This window comes from Myotis daubentonii, chromosome 11 (assembly GCF_963259705.1).
Source record: "Myotis daubentonii chromosome 11, mMyoDau2.1, whole genome shotgun sequence".
NCBI classification, from domain to species: Eukaryota; Metazoa; Chordata; class Mammalia; order Chiroptera; family Vespertilionidae; genus Myotis; species Myotis daubentonii.
In genome coordinates this window covers 51,774,724-51,792,443 of record NC_081850.1, presented here as the reverse complement: position 1 = coordinate 51,792,443, position 17,720 = coordinate 51,774,724, and the positions used below count along the sequence as shown (strand labels likewise).

At 43.1% G+C, this 17,720-nt stretch overlaps 1 protein-coding gene across 2 annotated transcripts in view; it reads left to right on the top strand.

Moving 5' to 3' along the window:
• DCAF12 (DDB1 and CUL4 associated factor 12) overlaps positions 1-8,005 on the top strand; it is a 31,160-nt gene extending 23,155 nt beyond the window's left edge. For both annotated transcript variants that reach the window (XM_059657152.1, XM_059657153.1), the window contains exons 5-9: positions 1,038-1,231; positions 2,111-2,176; positions 3,745-3,907; positions 5,014-5,192; positions 5,920-8,005. In XM_059657152.1, coding sequence (XP_059513135.1) covers positions 1,038-1,231; positions 2,111-2,176; positions 3,745-3,907; positions 5,014-5,192; positions 5,920-6,078 — 761 coding nt within the window. In that variant the 3' untranslated portion in view covers positions 6,079-8,005. The remainder of the gene's footprint in view (positions 1-1,037; positions 1,232-2,110; positions 2,177-3,744; positions 3,908-5,013; positions 5,193-5,919) is intronic.
• The last annotated feature ends 9,715 nt before the right edge of the window (positions 8,006-17,720 follow it).

Below are 17,720 nucleotides of genomic sequence, written 5' to 3'. Positions count from 1 at the left end.
TTCTGAATAAACATCTTTATGGGTCTTATGACACAGGATTATTCCTAGATGGGAACACAAGCTTCTGGGTTTTGCTGCAGATTGCTCAGTTGTACTCTAGAAAGATGGTCCCATTTTACTTTACCATCAGCCATGTGTTTAGGGCACAATTTAAAGAAAAATGTTCTTCTTATTTTTTTTAATTCTCACCCGAGGATATTTTGCTGCCAAATTAGTTCTTTAAATAATTTTTAGAGAGTGGAAGAGAGAGGGAAAGACAGAGAGAAAGACATCGGTTGGTTGCCTCCTGAATGAGTCCCCAGCAAGGCCAGGACTGGGGAGGAGCCTGCAACTGAGGTACGTGCCCTTGACTGGAATCGAACCCAGGACCCTTTGGTTTGCAGGCCGATACTCTATCCAGAGCCAAACCAGCTAGGCTAAAGAAAAATGTTTTTTAAGTGCTTCATTATTGTTTACTAAGGAAAACTATCTTTGCAAGCATTCATTTTATGTAAAACAGTCATTCTTAGTACAAGGAGTGTGGTCCCTATGGGCCCGTGGAAAGCCTTTAAGAGACCCATGAATCGCCTTGAAAATAAATGTACAATGTGGTATTTCTGTATATTTTTCTAAAGAAATTCCTAAGTCTCTCAAAGGGTTACAAGACTCAGAAAAGGTTAAGCAACAACTGATGTGAAGTGGAGATTCCTGAACCCTACTGCCCAGTAGAAATCACTTGTGTGTGCGTGCCCAGGTGACCTAAGCATTTGGCTTGAAAAATTACTGAGCTTTATCAAACTAATTTTTTAAAAAGTGTATCAACTCTGTTATGCTTAAATGTTATCTTTTAAATCCTAGACCTTAGTCAAATCATTCTCTTGGTGTAGCTGTTAAAATGCATATTGCTCTCTGTTTTGGGGTGGGCCACCTGAACAAGCACCAGCACATACGAGGATGATGCGCACAGAGCTAGACTAAAATAGCCCATCTTGGCTTCTGTGGGACTGTCCTTTAGAGAGTGGAGTATATCTGACATTTGTGGTCTCCTTGACCTGCAGGCTCACGTGATGGTTCTATGGGACTTTGGGAGGTGACAGACGATGTGTTAACCAGAAGTGACGCAAGGCACAATGTGTCACAGGTCCCTGTGTATGCTCACATCACTCACAAGGCCTTAAAGGACATCCCCAAGGAAGACACAAACCCTGACAACTGCAAGGTCCGTGCCCTGGCCTTCAATAACAAGAACAAGGTATGAGCTTGCCAGAGTTTCCTGAAGCCCATTACTCTCCAACTTCTTGGCTTATGTCTTGGAAGATGTACTTTCCTTCTCTTTCCCCAAGGCAGTGCTTGCTGCATAGCTTGGTTCTGAGCCCACAGAGCACCTCTTGAAGGCTAAGGGATGCTGGTGAGAAATTATAACAGGTTATGAAACCCTCCCGTGTATTGAGCTCTGCTGTATTTCTCTGGATGGTCCATATTTGTGGGTCAGCCTCTTGAGAGTTTCCCCAGGATCACTATGCCTTTGCAGGGGGTTTTATCTCTTTGGTACTCAGTTTCTTTTCATTCTTCACTTCCTCTTCTGAACACTTCCACTAGATCTTATGTAATCACTGCATTAGGTCTCCTGAAACTGGGGTATTCAGTAGTGTTGGGATGGAGACCCAGAGCCAGAAGAGGAAAAAGGCTTCTCTCAAAATCTGAATCAGGCCACAATCAAGGCTAGTTCTCTTAGCCTTCTAGCTCCCTTCCATACTTATGGCTTAGGGGTAGACTTACCTCTCCTAGCTTAGACCCTCCACTTATAAAAGCTCTCACACTGGGACACACAAAACCGTCCTTCATGTGTGTGCTCTGCTCTGTCAAATAGGATGTCATGGGAATGATTGCATAGTAAGGGCTTTATGTTATTATTAGAAAATGAAATGGCTTGAGTTCTTTTAAGGAGGTGCATCAGTTTAATAAGCTGCATTTCATAGGGTTGATAATGAGATGATACTCCCTGGCACCAGCTGGAATCATCATGGGATAGGAATGAAGAATGGGAGGACCTGAACTTAAAGACTCCTGCTTACTGTTGTGTATTAGTTGCTACAGATTGGAATGTAACCTGTTTTCATTGCTCTTGTAGGAATTGGGAGCAGTATCTCTGGATGGCTACTTTCATCTCTGGAAGGCTGAAAATACACTGTCTAAGGTGTGATGAGCATGACTTAATAGCTTTACCTAAAAATTCACCTTATGTTTAAAATACTTTAATTCTCCCTGAACCTTTTCCTTCTTTCTAAAGCACCAATCAAGGGTCTGGGCATGTGGTTTCATGGTGTATGAAATCCTGAGTCTGGCATGCCTCTCCTAAAAGTCTTTAAGCCCTAGCTGGTTTGGCTCAGTGGATAAGAGCCTGTGGACTGAAGGTTCCCGGGTTCGATTGTAGTCAAGGGCACATACCCGGGATGCAGGCTCAATCCCCAGTAGGGGGCGTGCAGGGGGCAGCTGATCAATGATTATCATTGATGTTTCTATCCCTCTCCTTTCTGAAATTAATTTAAAAATATATATATTTTAGCCCTGACCGGTTTGGCTCAGTGGATAGAGTGTTGGCCTGTGGACTCAAGGGTCCCGGGTTCGATTCCAGTCAAGGGCATGTGCCTTGGTTGCAGGCACATCCCCAGTGGGGAGTGTGCAGGAGGCAGCTGATCGATGTTTCTCTCATCAATGTTTCTAACTCTCTATCCCTCTCCCTTCCTCTCTGTAAAAAATCAATAAAATATATTTAAAAAAAAAATATATATATATATATACATATATTTTAAAAGTCTTTAAAAGAGATCATAGGGGGCACTTCTTTCACATTGCAAGGGCTTGCTGGGAGATTCCTTTTAAAAAGCAGTCCCCAATCCACAATGCATTTAAACATGTGCTTATGGATTGTTGACTCTGGCATGTTCTGAGTGTAGGAAAACCTAAATGTTAGGAACCACTTGGTAACTGAAGATCAGTTAAACTAACATAAGTCATTCCTAAAATAATCATATAAGGTAATGAGAATATGGTTTGAATTTATAATGTTTACAAGCAAATTTTGCATGAAATTGAGCCTACCTGTGGATCCTTTGCCCTTTTCTCATCCCAGAGGCCTTTGCTACTTGTTACTTCTGTGATAAACTCTTTTCTAGAGGAATCAGAGCCTCAGGAATTATTGATTCCTTCATATCTTAGTGGTTTTTTAATTTCACTTGCTTGGTGCCTTACATGCAGTAGGCACCCATTGAGAATTGGTTTAACAGTAAGGACCAGGGTTAAGACAGATTGGGGTTACCTGGGGTTGAGCCAGTCAGTCCCATGAGTGTGTTTTCTATAGTGTACGACCCCCATACAATTGGGGAGTTAAGCTGAGGGTAGCTAGAATTGAGCCTCTTTGTCTGAAGAGCAGTGAGAAAGGTGGAGAACAGAGTGGGACTTTGGTTTTAGAGCCCTGGGGTTATCCCATGAAACCACCTGTAGGTCTTGGCCTTTCTCTCTACTTCTGATTATTTAATTCCAGCTTGAGTTTTTTCCCTAACCTGTATATTGTTTATTACAGTCATTCTCTTAAATACCTAGGTGTGGAACAGGGTGTTATTCCCTTAATTGGGGCTTGTCCTTTTGTCTCTGACTTCATGTCCTTGTATATGAGGGAAACGCCAGAGGTGGGCGTCTAAGAACCATGTCCTGCCCTCTGCTCTCAGGTAGTGCCATGGGTGCATCTCTTTTCTGTGTTTGCAGCTCCTCTCCACCAAACTCCCATATTGCCGTGAGAATGTGTGTCTGGCTTATGGAAGTGAATGGTCAGTATATGCAGTGGGCTCCCAAGCTCATGTCTCCTTCTTGGATCCACGGCAGCCATCATATAACATCAAGTCTGTTTGCTCCCGGGAGCGAGGCAGTGGTAAGAGTCCTTGTGTTTTGGGTTTGTTTGTTTTCAATTATAATTAAGTTGTTCACATTTCAGAACAAAGAGAATAATGTGTATAATGAGAGTAGAAAGGGAAAGAATAAATAGACTTTGCTGCAATGATGCCTACAATGTGAACAGTTTTAAGATATTTTTATGACTGTTACAGAAGTTGGCTTTATACCTAATACAGAAATACTGATTACACAGATGTTACCCAGCAGCTCTTATGTGCCAAAAGACATTTTTTTTTTTTCATTTCTTTTTAGAGAGAATGGAAGGGAGGGAGAGGAAGAGAAAAACATCGATATGAGAGACACATTGATTGGTTGCCTCCTGCACTGGCCCCTACTGGCACCAGGGATGGAGTTATGTGCCCTTGAATGGGAATTGAACCACGACCCTCAGTCCACAAGCCTGTGCTCTAACCATTGCTGGCTAGGGCTAGAAGGAAGTCTTAATATGTTTTGTTTATTTTTTTCAATTGATTGCAGAGAGAGAAAGGGAGAGAGAGCGGGAAATGGAAACATCAATGATGAGAGAGAATCATCGATAGGCTGCCTGCTGCACACCCCCTACTAGGGAGTGAGCCTGCAACCTGGGCATTTGCCCTGACTGGGAACCAAACCGTGACCTCCTGGTTCATGGGTCAGCGCTTTACCACTGAGCCACACTGGCCTGGCAAGGAAGTCTTTATTAATGTAATGATTTGTAAATACGCAGATCACCCTCAGTTTCAGTCTAAGTTAGAAACATATAATGGAGAAGAGCTTAGAGTTATGAATGATGACTCCAGACTGAGTCTAGGGGAGGCAAGGAGGTTCAGAGTGCACTTATGATCTCAGGCCAGAAGCATCTCGGGCATCACCAGATGTCTGGCCTTTCTCTGAGGATTACGCGAAGTTTCCTGTTAGGTATATGGATGGCAGTATGGCATCAGGGCTCTTCAGCTTTCTCATGAACTATGCCTGCCATAGGAAAGGCACTGCCTGGAATTGGGGGTACTATGTGAACACAGTGTCAGAGAAATTCAGATTAGCAGATTTAAGTGCATGCTCCCCCTTTACTTTTTTAAGTGCATTGCCCTTTACTTTTCTCAGGGATCCGGTCAGTGAGCTTCTATGAGCACATCATCACTGTAGGCACTGGGCACGGCTCCCTGCTGTTCTATGACATCCGAGCTCAGAGATTCCTAGAAGAGAGGCTCTCGGCTTGTTATGGGTCCAAGCCCAGACTAGCAGGGGAGAATCTGAAACTAACCACTGGCAAAGGCTGGCTGGTAAGTAAGCCCCTGCCCGACATGTTTACTGGACAGAGACAGAAAAATTGTCTTTGCTGAACTACCCACTCCCACTCTCACTGACACACCCCTACCCACATACTTTTGCACAAGTAAGAGACACTCCTTGGACAAGAGGTACTTTCACTTGATTTTGCTTTTATGTCTGCATATCCCTGGGAAAACAGGCCCAATAAGACACACTAGTTGACGTAGGCTTTCACCCTAAGTCAGAGGTGGGGAACCTTTTTTCTGTCAAGGGTCATTTGAACATTTTTAATTTGTGGGCCATACAAAATTAACTTAAAAATTAGCCTGCTATATTTGGTCAACTATTTAATTAACTCACCCCTAATGCCTTGGCAGGGCCAGACCAAATGATTTTGCAGGCCTTCTACGTTCCCCACCCCTGCCCCAGGTGAGAATAGAGGAGGAAGGAGAAGGAACATGCTGCTGAGGCTGCCAGGGCATTAGGGGTGATTTCTTAAAGAGTTTGATTCTAGCTGTCTTGAGAAGACCTTCGGTTTATATAGCAACTCTTCAGCCTGCTCAGTTACTCTTTAATGTTCATTTGGAAAAATGAGGTCCCTGTTCACATAAGCATCAGTCTCCTTACATCAGGTTACAGGTAGAAGACCCTCTGCTCTTAAAGAGACCAGAAAGCATTCCTGTCCATTCCTGCCCCATGACCTAGAGGTGCTAACAGAGTCTCTTTCTCTTCCCATAGAATCATGATGAAACCTGGAGGAATTACTTTTCAGACATTGATTTCTTCCCCAATGCTGTTTACACCCACTGCTACGACTCATCCGGAACAAAACTCTTTGTGGCAGGGGGTCCCCTCCCTTCAGGGCTCCATGGAAACTATGCTGGGCTCTGGAGTTAATGACAACTAACTCTTTCCCAAAATGCAGAAATTTACACTAACTTCCATCCTCTGTTTCCTTGTTTCTTCTTTTGATTTTTTCCAATTGTGTGAGGCCCTCATATTTTAGTGGGAACACAAGTTTGCCTATTATTTAGGTTCTTTGACAGAAAGAAGCTCGATATAGAAATCTGAAGGTTTTGTTTGTTTGTTTTTCCGATTTGGTAATCAGAATTTCACTTTACTATGGTTTTTCTTTTTGGCTTCTCACCCAAACATTTTTAATCCCTATTTGTATTTTTTTTTTTCCAGTGACACACTTTCCTCTCTCTGATTTCTTTAGGCTGACATAGTCATTCTCACCCTTACTTCACTCTTGAGAGGTAGGGCTCCTTTACAATTATGTGGTTGCTGTCAGACTTTCTGTGAAAGTTTGGGGGCTATGTGTTCATGTGTGCATGTGAACTTGTGTACCTGCAAGTACTGTGTGTTACTGAAATTACCTGGAGTGAGGATTACTTGTAATTAAAATATTTATAAAAGAAACAACTTTGTTCACAGAGTCCAGCTTTGGGACTAGTCTTTATCTTGTTTTTTAAAGTCTAATAACACTGATTATAAAAAGTAAAAACAAAGAAAAATCAGGAGAACCTTTTGAGTTAGATTGCAGACTTCCTGGGGACTCTTGTGCCAGGGCTCCAAAATGATCCATCCCCTACCTGTCTGTCCATCTGTGTGTCCCCCAGGTGAGAACACTTCTGTTGATGTATCACTTCCACTTGAACTTGCTGTCTGCTTAGCCAGTGGCCATGCCCCTAAAACATCCGTCTCCATCCAAATGCAGCTCTGGAGGCTGCAGAAGGCTTGATATAACTTGGTAAAGAGAATCCCCATCCCAGCCTCCTTTGCCCTCCCCTCAAATAAGACCTTATCTGGTGTCTCAGGGTCCTGGAGCTGGAGGCCTCAAGTCAGCTAAAATTAGCATACTCAGTTCCCTTGGCTTTGAGGAGAAACTACTGGTCTTCCCAATGGGTTTTACTTTGTTTTCTAAATTGGGTTCAGTCCAGGAGGGGAGGAGTGAATAGGGGTTTTATCTGTGTATAGAGTGTGCTTCATGTGTGGAATGTTTCTTTTCTTAATACAGTGGGGCTGGGGTTGAAGCCACCTCTTCTACTCTGTTGGCTCAGTCCTGGGGTGGTGATGGGGTGGCCAGCAGCCACCAGCGTTGTGCATGTTAAAAGCTTTGATGTGATAAGTAATTTGTTCCTCCTTTGAACTGTCTAGTCTGAGGTTTTTAAACTTGCAGGCAACTGACTGAGCTTTATGTCCAGTTATTCCCTACTTTTTACGCATCATGTTGCCGGTAACAGCTGTTTCCACCCACAAATTCCTCCTCCATTTGAAGTACATACTCGGCTTCTGTCAACAGCTCATTCTGGGGAAAGGAAAAGTCAGATTTATTCCTGCACTCCAGGTTCTAAGTTGCTCTCCTAGTCATCCCTCTTTGTTCCAGGTGTAAGTGGGGAGATTGAAAAGAGTGTTTTCTTGATGATGGGGGCTGGTGGGAGGGAAGTCAGCAAGTCACCGTATCTTGGTACAATACATACACCATAGGTTCTAGAATTCTCATCTTCTAACCTAGAGAAATAGGTGCTATAAACGGGGAATTAAGCAAAATGCTAGATGCTGTAGATCTTTTAATTGTCTTATTTTTTTTCTATTAAACTACAGGCTGTAGATTTCTTAGTTCTCACAGAACTTCTATCATTTTAAACCAACTTGTATATATATTAAAAAGAAAGAGATCTTAAGTTCTTAAGTAGGATGTTTTGTACTGTTGCCAGACCCTCTTCTGTGATGGGTAATGCGTTTGATTGAGTTTTTTGTTTTAAAAAATGTAGCACTTGACTTTTCGCCAAGTAAAAAATAAATATTATTTCAGTGCAAAGTGGTTTGTGTGAGTATGTATAACCAAGAGGCAGCAGGGAAAAGGCCCTAAATTACTTTTTGGGGTGCTATAATTGTTTAGAGCAGAAGGGAAATGCAAGTGTTCACTCAAGGTTAAAGGCAGGTCAAGTGCAAACACTAAGACCTACTTGCTCTTGGCCCCATCTCAGACCCAAGATCAGTTACTCTGGGATCCAGTTGAAGGTGGATATGCCCACTGAAAGTACTTCGGTGCTTGAAAAATATATATAGGCTGGCCCTGGCCAGGAAGATCAGTGGGTTAGAGCATAATCCTGACATGCCAAGGTTGCAGGTTCCATTCCTCGTTTGGACACACGTAAGAATCAACCAATGAATGCATAAATAAGTCAGTCTCTCTCTCTCTCTCAACAATTAAAAATTTTTTGACAAAAAAATACAGGCTGACTTGGATGGAGTGTACTAGCCCTTGCTCCTAATTACTATGGATTTGAACAGCTGACTCTTGTATACTGGGTTGGTGATAGGCCCTATGTATTTTGGTGGAAGGTGTCCTGAGAACAACTGGAAGTGGGTGCACAGGGTTCTGGGAAAAAGACACTTTTTAGGTTGGAACCATAGCTGCCCTTTGTAAGAGGACACAGTGAATGCTGCTCTTCCCAGGGCCTGTTGAGGGCTGTAGCTGAGAAAAAGACAGACTGCTAAATCATACCCCCTCCTCAGCCTTCTCCAAAGACCATCAGGGCTGGGCCACAGACAGAGCAAGCAAGGCAAGGCAGTACCTGTTCACATGGCACTGGTTCCTTTCCAGGACAAGCTGGATTCAGCTGTCGTTGCGCCTGCCTCTGAGAGACTGGTTCCAAACATGACTCACACAGGCACCTACTGGATAATTAAAGGCTGCGAAGTAGAAAGGGGGAGGTGGATGAATTGAAGCAATGGAGGGGGCTTCCTAGAGAAGAGTTACTGAACGGTATTGGCATTAGCCTTTGCCAGAATGAGGGTTTCTAGAATTCCCAACCCATGGAACAGCCATTGGTGTTCGCAAAGTGTTCTAGAGTCAATTTACTTTGGGGAGATACAGATTAAAACAAAGACATACTTCCTCACCACCTCAGGTTTTGGTTACTGTGGGATGCGTGTTCATGGAACTTGCTCAGAAAAAGGTGACGATATGTGGGGTGGGCCTGGCCTGGGCCTCTGGCCTCCATGGAATCTTGGCCCTGCTCCCATTTTCCAGTGAGACTTTCCAGCAAAGTATGTATCACAGAAGGGCTTTGTGGATTTTATAGGGTCCCTCCCTTTCCTGCCAGCAGTCCTACTCCCAGGCCGTGAAATAACTTCCGTGTTCCCCGTCAGGCCACATGCCTCATTCCAAATAGCTTACTGGCTCCTCAGGTCATCCTTCGGGTCCTTTTGCAGAGGCTCTGGAACCTCATTTTTTTGCTCCAGGTTCCCTGCTTCTGCCACTCCAAGAGCTGATTAGTATTGATCTGGCCCTCAGTGTTTCTAATAAAGCCGAATCCTCGCAGTGCAGGCCTCCCTGGAACCAGCGCCACCCAATGGTTCCTGAAGCAGGTACCCAGAAATAGCAAGTCAAGGTGTCAGGACCCTTTGCTTAGCTTTGGGAGTTAATCTTTTAAGCGCCTAGGACCCAAATGTTTTGTTGTTTTTTTGTAGTAGCTGGTGTCTGGGAAACAACAATATGGGGGTGGGGTGGTGGAAATGAAGAGGTGGGAGAGGAAAGATCACTCAGTGTTACTTGCTTTTAGGCATATTTCATGCTAGTATGCTGAGTTGGCTGAAAGCTTTGAGAGGGTAGAAACATGGGCTTTTAATTCTGGAACTGCTGTAAAGACAAGAAAGTTTGGGTTTCTAAGCTTGGTTCTTTTGCCCTCACTTCATTCAGCTCCTCCAAAGAATAATCCAGAGAAACAAATGTGAGAAATTTATTTCTACAGTACCACTAGAGAGAGGGGTGTAAAGTGAACTCAAAATGAGGTGGTAAGCTCTTGTGATTCAGCTCTCCAAAACAGGTATAAACTGTCCTCTCAAATTCCTCCTGAGTTTAGCCTCACATCTGAACACTCCTCTTGATAAGTGTATAACTGCCGAAGTCAGAATTTTGAAAAGATAATAATGCTCATTAACCAAGCACAGAGTTATGTGTTTACTGCATTTCTTGTTAAGCAGTGTTCAGAGCTGTAATTAACATCCCTAATGCTATGGACAGGAAGAAAACAAATGATCAACTCCTACCTTAAAGAACATAAATTTAAAAAAAAAAAGTCCTAGCCGGTTTGGCTCAGGGGATAGAGCGTTGGCCTGCGGACCAAAGGGTCCTGGGTTCGATTTCGGTCAAGGGCACGTACCTTGGTTGCTGGCTCCTCCCCAGCCCGGGCCTTGGTCAGGCCTTGTGCAGGAGGCAACCAATCGATGTGTTTCTCTCACATTGATGTTTCTCTGTCTTTCCCTTTCTCTTCCACTCTCCCTAAAAATCAGTGGAAAAATATCCTCTGATGAAGATTAACAACAACATCAAAAAAGAAAGAAAGAAATTTGCCTCACTCATAGCTACTTTTTTCTTAGCTGGTGGTAGCCTGGACAGAGAGTGAGGCTTCATTGTTCTCCAGGGCTAAGGCCATTTGCAGATTGCGTAAATCCCTGTGGTGGGTATCATAGCCTGAGGTCTGGTGGTTTGGGCCCTGCAGTGTGTTGCTGACTTGAGAAACAGCCCTCATCTTCACTACCCCGATCCCTCTGCTCTTCTAGGCTTTCTGCTAAGCAAAATTATCATCCCAACCACCATGCTTAAAGTTTCACTGTAAGCTCTTTTTTTTTTTCTTTCTGGGGGTTATGGGGTTGTTATATTACCCAATTAAAGATACTATTGTTGCCAAAACCGGTTTGGCTCAGTGGATAGAGCGTCAGCCTGCGGACTGAGGGGTCCCAGGTTCGATTCCGGTCAAGGGCATGTACCTGGGTTGCGGGCACATCCTCAGTGGGAGGTGTGCAGGAGGCAGCTGATTGATGTTTCTCTCTCATCGATGTTTCTAACTCTCTATCTCTCTTCCTTCCTCTCTGTAAAAAATCAATAAAATATATTAAAAAAAAAAAAAAGATACTATTGTTGCCCAGCAAACATGGCTCATGGTTGAGCGTCAACCTGTGAACCAGGAGGTCGAGATTTGATTCTTGGTCAGGGCACATGCCTGGGTTGTGGGCTCATCCCCAGTGTGGGGCATGCAGGAGGTAGCCGATCAATGAGTCTCTGTCATCATTGATGTTTCTATCTCTCCCTTCCTCTCTGAAATCAATTAAAAAAAAAAAAAAATATATATTTTTTTTTTTTTTTTTTTTTAAAGATACTATTGTTATTCCCCGAAAGGGGATACATGCCACCATCCCAGTGCCAACCACTCAACGTATGGACTAAAGGGGAGGATATGGGTTCAGTTCTAGTTCTACCACTGTTAGTCATGGCTATAAGACTTGGGACAAGTCTTTTCTTCTTTCTATACATCAGTTTTTTCATCTTATACAATGAGGAGAGGAGTTCAGATTAGACATTAAATGCTTAACATCCACAACTGTACTAGGGAATTCTAGGAAGAATAGAAAATGAATCCTGTCTTCAAGCAGGATTTGTCCTCCAGGTAAATATAGCAGGTTTGCTAAATTTTTGATATGTCTTATTTTCCTAGTAGCTTCCAATAAAATTTTGGGAATTGTAGTGGGTTGAGTAGTGTCCCCAAAAGTTCATGTCCACCTGGAACCTCATAAAGTTATCTTATTTGGAAATAGGGTCTTTGCAGACGTATATAAGGTAAGGACTGAGATGAGATCATACTGGGTTAGGGTAGGCCCTAATTCCAATAAGTGTCCTTATGAGACAGACAAGGGCATGCATACAGGGACACAAAGATAAGACGATTCGAAGATAGAAGCAGATATTGGAGTGATGCATCTATAAACCAAGGGATACCATGAACCACCAGAAGCTGGAAGAAGCAGGGAAAGATTCCTTGAACCTTAGGAAGGAGCATGGTCCTGTTGACACCTTGGAGGACTTGCAGGAGGCAGCTAATTGTTGTTGTGCTCTCACACTGATGTTTCTCTCTTCTCCCTTTCTAAAAATCAATAAACTATTTTTTAAAAAAAAAGAGAGTCAAGCCCTAGCCAGTTGACTTAGTGGATAGAGCGTCGGCCTGCAGACTGAAGGGTCCTGGGTTCGATTCTCATCAAGGGCGTACAGCTGGGTTGCAGGCTCAATCCCCAATAAAGGGTACACAGGAGACAGCCAATCAATGATTCTCTCTCATCATTGATGTTTCTCTCTCTCTCTCTGAAATAAAAATACATTTTTTAAAAAGAGAGTCAAGCTCGGCTGATGTGGCTCAGTGGTTGAGCATCGACCTACGAACCAGGAAGTCACCGTTTTTTGTTTTGTTTTTTAAACATATTTTATTGATTTTTTTACAGAGAGGAAGGGAGAGGGATAGAGAGTTAGAAACATCAATGAGAGAGAAACATCAGCCAGTTGCCTCCTACACACCTCCCACTGGGGATGTGCCCGCAACGAAGGTACATGCCCTTGACTAGAATCGAACCTGGGACCCCTCAGTCCGCAGGCCGACACTCTATCCACTGAGCCAAATCAGTCAGGGCAGGAAGTCACCGTTTGATTCCAGATCAGGGCACATGGCCCTGTGTCGGGTGTGCAGGCATGAGCCGATCAATAATTCTCTCATTGATGATTCTATCTCCCTTCCTCTCTGAAATCAATAAAAGTTTTTTAAAAAGTCAACACTCATGGACTGGTCAAAGGAGTTGGCCAGATCCCATATATATATATAATATATTTTATTGATTTTTCTTTACAGAGAGGAAGGGAGAAGAATCGATGAGAGAGAAACATTGATCAGCTGCCTCCTGCACACCCCCCACTAAGGATGTGCCTGCAACCAAGGTACATGCCCTTGACCGGAATTGAGCCTGGGACCCTTCAGTCCTCAGGCCGATGCTCTATCCACTGAACCAAACCAGCCAGGGCCCGTCTTTATATTACTAAAAAAATGTTAAGACAAAGATGAACTATACTCAAGGAGCTGAGACTTGTAAAAGCAAAAATTAAGCTCAGAACACTTGAATTGATTCTGCCTGGGAAACCTGTCTCTTCTAGGACCAAGGCAGTAATCCCCCAAACTGCCCACCTCTATTGCTTTTTCATATTGTAAACTCTCAACATTTTTTAAACTTTCACTCTAGGTCATCTTTTTACAATGCCAATTGTAGAATCTTAGGATGCTTTTCCATCCTGAATTTATTAGCCAATAGCATGTACAGTTAACTACCTGCAGTCCCCCTTGATAGTAGGAGGTAACAGGAGACCTAGCTAAGGCCTGAGATACCTAAACTTGCTTTACAGGCCCCGAATTGCTACCAGGATGTGAGAAGGAACCCCCAGGATCGAGGCTGCCTAAATAATCAAGGATGAAGGATAACCAGCTAAAGTCAGCAGACTTTAGTGTTCGTAGGCTATGGTTTATTTAACTGGTGGCTGTGGTTTCTATTAGGAACCCTTAGCCTATCAAAACAGTACTTATTGTGTTGAAAACATATTGATTATATCCATTGATGCAGTAGTTTCACTGTAAAAAAGAAGGATCTATTACCCTTTAAGACAACATGGAGGGACCTGAGATAATTAAGCTAAGCGAAATAAGCCAGTCAGAGAAAGACAAAACTCACATGATCTCACTTATATGTGAAATCTAATGAACAATAAACTGATGAATAAAATAGAACCAGAGGCATGAAAACATAGAACAACAAATCTCAGAGCTGGGGGAGAGAAGGTGGGAAGAAATTAACCAAAGAACTTATATACATACTAGAGGCCCGCCCTGATCTGGCCAATCGGGGGTGGGGCTGGCTTGGGGGAGGGGCGGGCAGTTGGCTGGCTGGCCCCACCCCCTGATCGAACTCCCGGTCAAAGGGACAATTTGCATATTTTTTTGCATATTAGCTTTTTATTATATAGGATATGCATTGCCCATTAACACAGACAATAGGGGGGGTGAAGGCCTGGGGTGGGGTGGGAACCAGATAATGGGGAGCAGGGAGGAAAAAAACGGGGACATCTGTAATAGTTTCAATAATAAAGAGTAAAAAAACCCCACAGTACTTATTGTGTTGAAAACATTGATTATATCCATTGAGCCAGCAGTTTCACTAATGGGAACTTTAGAAAATATTCTAGGCAAGCATGCAAAGATAGATGTATAAGGATAGTTGTCATATTAATTAGCAAAAAAAACAGCAACAACAAAAAAACAACAACAACCTGGAAGTGTCTAGTAATAAGAAAATGATTAAATGAAAATCTAAAATATTCATGGGGCGATCTTATCACAAAGATAGACCACCATATATTGTGCATCTTGATGGACTGCAATAGGAAGTTAACAGCATTACTTAAGAAGTATTCTTGCCGAAACCGGTTTGGCTCAGTGGGTAGAGCGTCAGCCTGCGGACTGAAAGGTCCCAGGTTCGATTCCGGTCAAGGGCATGTGGGTATATCCCCAGTGGGAGATGTGCAGGAGGCAGCTGATCGATGTTTCTCTCTCATCAATGTTTCTGACTCTCTCTCTCCCTTCCTCTCTGTAAAAAATCAATAAAATATATTTAAAAAAAAAAAAAAGAAGTATTCTTGCCAGAAAATCAAACTTGATCTGAACAAGCTTTTAATGTATCAGTTCTCAGAAAATACAGAGGAACTATTAATGGTATAGCAGGGATACAAACAAACCCAGAATGTAGGGAAAGAGACCTGTTTTTTCCCCCAACAAATAACAAGAAAAAACAGAACTGTTTTAACAAGGAATATTTGAGACAGGCATATCAAGCAAATGTAATGCATGGATGGTGTTTATATCCTAATTCCAACAATGCAATGGTTAAAAGAATCAGGGAAAATTTAACACTAACTGGGTATTAGAAAATAGAAAAGTTTTTTTACTTTTTCTAGACATTATGATGATATTGTGGTTATGTTTTTTTAAAAACCCTTAGCTCTTAGAACTTTTTTTGTTTACAGATGCAAATAGCATGTCAAAGATTTAATTAAAGTAATCCACAGAGTTACATTTTATTTATTTTACTTATTTAGTTAAATACTCACCAGAAGGTACTTTTTCCCTTTGATTTCTAGAGAGAGTGGAAGGGAGGGACAGAGAGAAACACATCAATTGGTTGCCTCCAGCATAGCCATACTGGGCTGGATGGGACTTGGACCCAAGACCCTTCAGTCTGAAGGCTGACACTCTAACCAGTGAGCCAAACTAGCCAGGGCAAGAGCTACATGATTTTAAAGCAATCCACCTATATAATAAAAGCCTAGGATGCAAAATGTCCCCTCAGCCAGGAGTTCAACTGCTCGCTATGATGTTCGCTGATTACCATGGGGCAGGATGGAACATGGCAGGTGTTGGCAACATGGCACCGACAGCGGGAGGGCGGCAGTGGAGGTGCTGCCGGCCCCAATGGGCCCCGACAGGAGCAGGACTGCGGTGGGATGGTGGAGCAGGTGAACAGGTGGTGCCAGGCCATGGCAGGTGCAAGTAGAGACCCAATCACCCCACCGATTGCCCCGTAGACGACGACCAACAGTGGTGGCGGGGCTGCTGCCCGGCTCCCAAGTGCTGAGGGAGCCGGGCGGGGCCCGATGTCTCAGATGGAGGGGGGTGCACAGGGCCCAGAGGTCAGCTGAAACCTGCCCTTCCACATCAGATGCTTGCACTTTGATCGTTGACCAGGTCTAGGGACCACACCCATGCACAAATTTCGTGCACCAAGCCTCTAGTACAGGGGTGGGCAAACTTTTTGACTCGAGGGCCACAATGGGTTCTTAAACTGGACCAGAGGGCCGGAACAAAAGCATGGATGGAGTGTTTGTGTGAACTAATATAAATTCAAAGTAAACATCATTACATAAAAGGGTACGGTCCTTTTTTTTTTTTTAGTTTTATTCATTTCAAACGGGCCGCATTTGGCCCACGGGCTGTAGTTTGCCCACGGCTGCTCTAGTATGTTTAAAATTGTTGAAGCTGGTAGATGGGTATATGGAGGCTCATTATACTAGTCTCTAATTTTGTAATGTTAGAAATTTTATTCCTTTTTAATATATTTTTATTGATTTCAGAGAGGAAGGGAGAGGGGGAGAAAGAAACATCAATAATGAGAGATGCAGAAACCGGTTTGGCTCAGTGGATGGAGCATCGGCCTGCGGACTGGAGGGCCCGGGTTTGATCCCGGTCAGGGGCATGTACCTGGGTTGCGGGCACTTCCCTGGTGGGGGATGTGCAGGAGGCAGCTGATCGATGTGTCTCTCTCATCGATGTTTCTAGCTCTCTATCTCTCTCTCTTCCTCTCTGTGAAAAATCAATGAAATATATTTTAAAAAAATAATAATGAGAGAGCATCATTGATTAGCTGCCTCCTGCACGCCCCCTACTGGGGATCAAGGCCACAGCCCAGGCACATGCTCTGATCAGGAATCAAACTGTGACCTCCTGGTTCATACTAGTAGGTCCACACTCAACCATTGCGCTATGCTGGCCGGGCGTTAGAAATTTTCCTTAATAAAACTTTTAAATATGGTACATACAGGTAAATCTATATTTATTGGCATATAATGATTGCTAAGATATAGTATTAGAAAGACTCATGGACAGAGACAACATATGATGATTGCCAGAGGGAAGAGGGGGTGGGGTAGGTAGAAGGCAAAGGGGGGATAAATGGTGTTGGAGTGATAAACACACAATATACAGATGATGTAGTATAGAATTGTATACTTAAAATCTGTATAATTTTATTAACCAATGTTACCCCAATAAATTCAATTTAATAAAGAAAAATAAACATGTAGTATAATAGTGTGTACAAACCAGCTTCTAAAGCAGGATATCTTGTAAAACTCACATATATCTATATTTAGGTCTAGGAAAAACCTAAAATGTTATCACTAGAATGTCAGTAGTCTCCTGGCAGCAGAGTGTCAACGGTACTTTTTTGTTCTTTGGCATATCTGTACTTTCTAGTAGTGTCACTTAAAATGCTCCCTTCCCAGTTGTTCTTCAACATGTATTGGATGTAAGAAATTAATAATAAAGGAGGGTATAATAATAATAATGAGGGTATAATAATCTCTTATATAAAAGGCCCGTGGCCATCATGCCATGACCAAATGAGCAGCAGCTCTTGCAGTGGGTGGGGTGGGGTGGAGAGCTATGAGCAGCGATGGGCAGGACGGCCAGCTGAGGCAAGTGGAAGCGAGCTAAATGTGTGCACTGGGCCTCTAGTAATAACAGAGAATCTTGATTGCTTCTTTACTCAAAAAGCCTACAACAAAAATTTCTCACTTCACTTTCCTTTGTTAAAACTCTTCTGCTTGCCCAACCGGTTTGGCTCAGTGGATAGAGCATCGGCCTGCGGACTCAAGGGTCCCAGGTTCGATTCCGGGCAGGGGCAGGTACCTTGGTTGCAGGCATATCCCCAGTGGGGGGTGTGCAGGAGGCGGCTGATCGATGTTTCTCTCTCATCGATGTTTCTAACTCTCTATCCCTCTCCCTTCCTCTCTGTAAAAAAACAATAAAATATATATTTTTTAAAAAATCTTCTGTTTAGGTCTCCTCTCAACTCACACTCTCATCAAAATTGCTTTAAACCAAAAA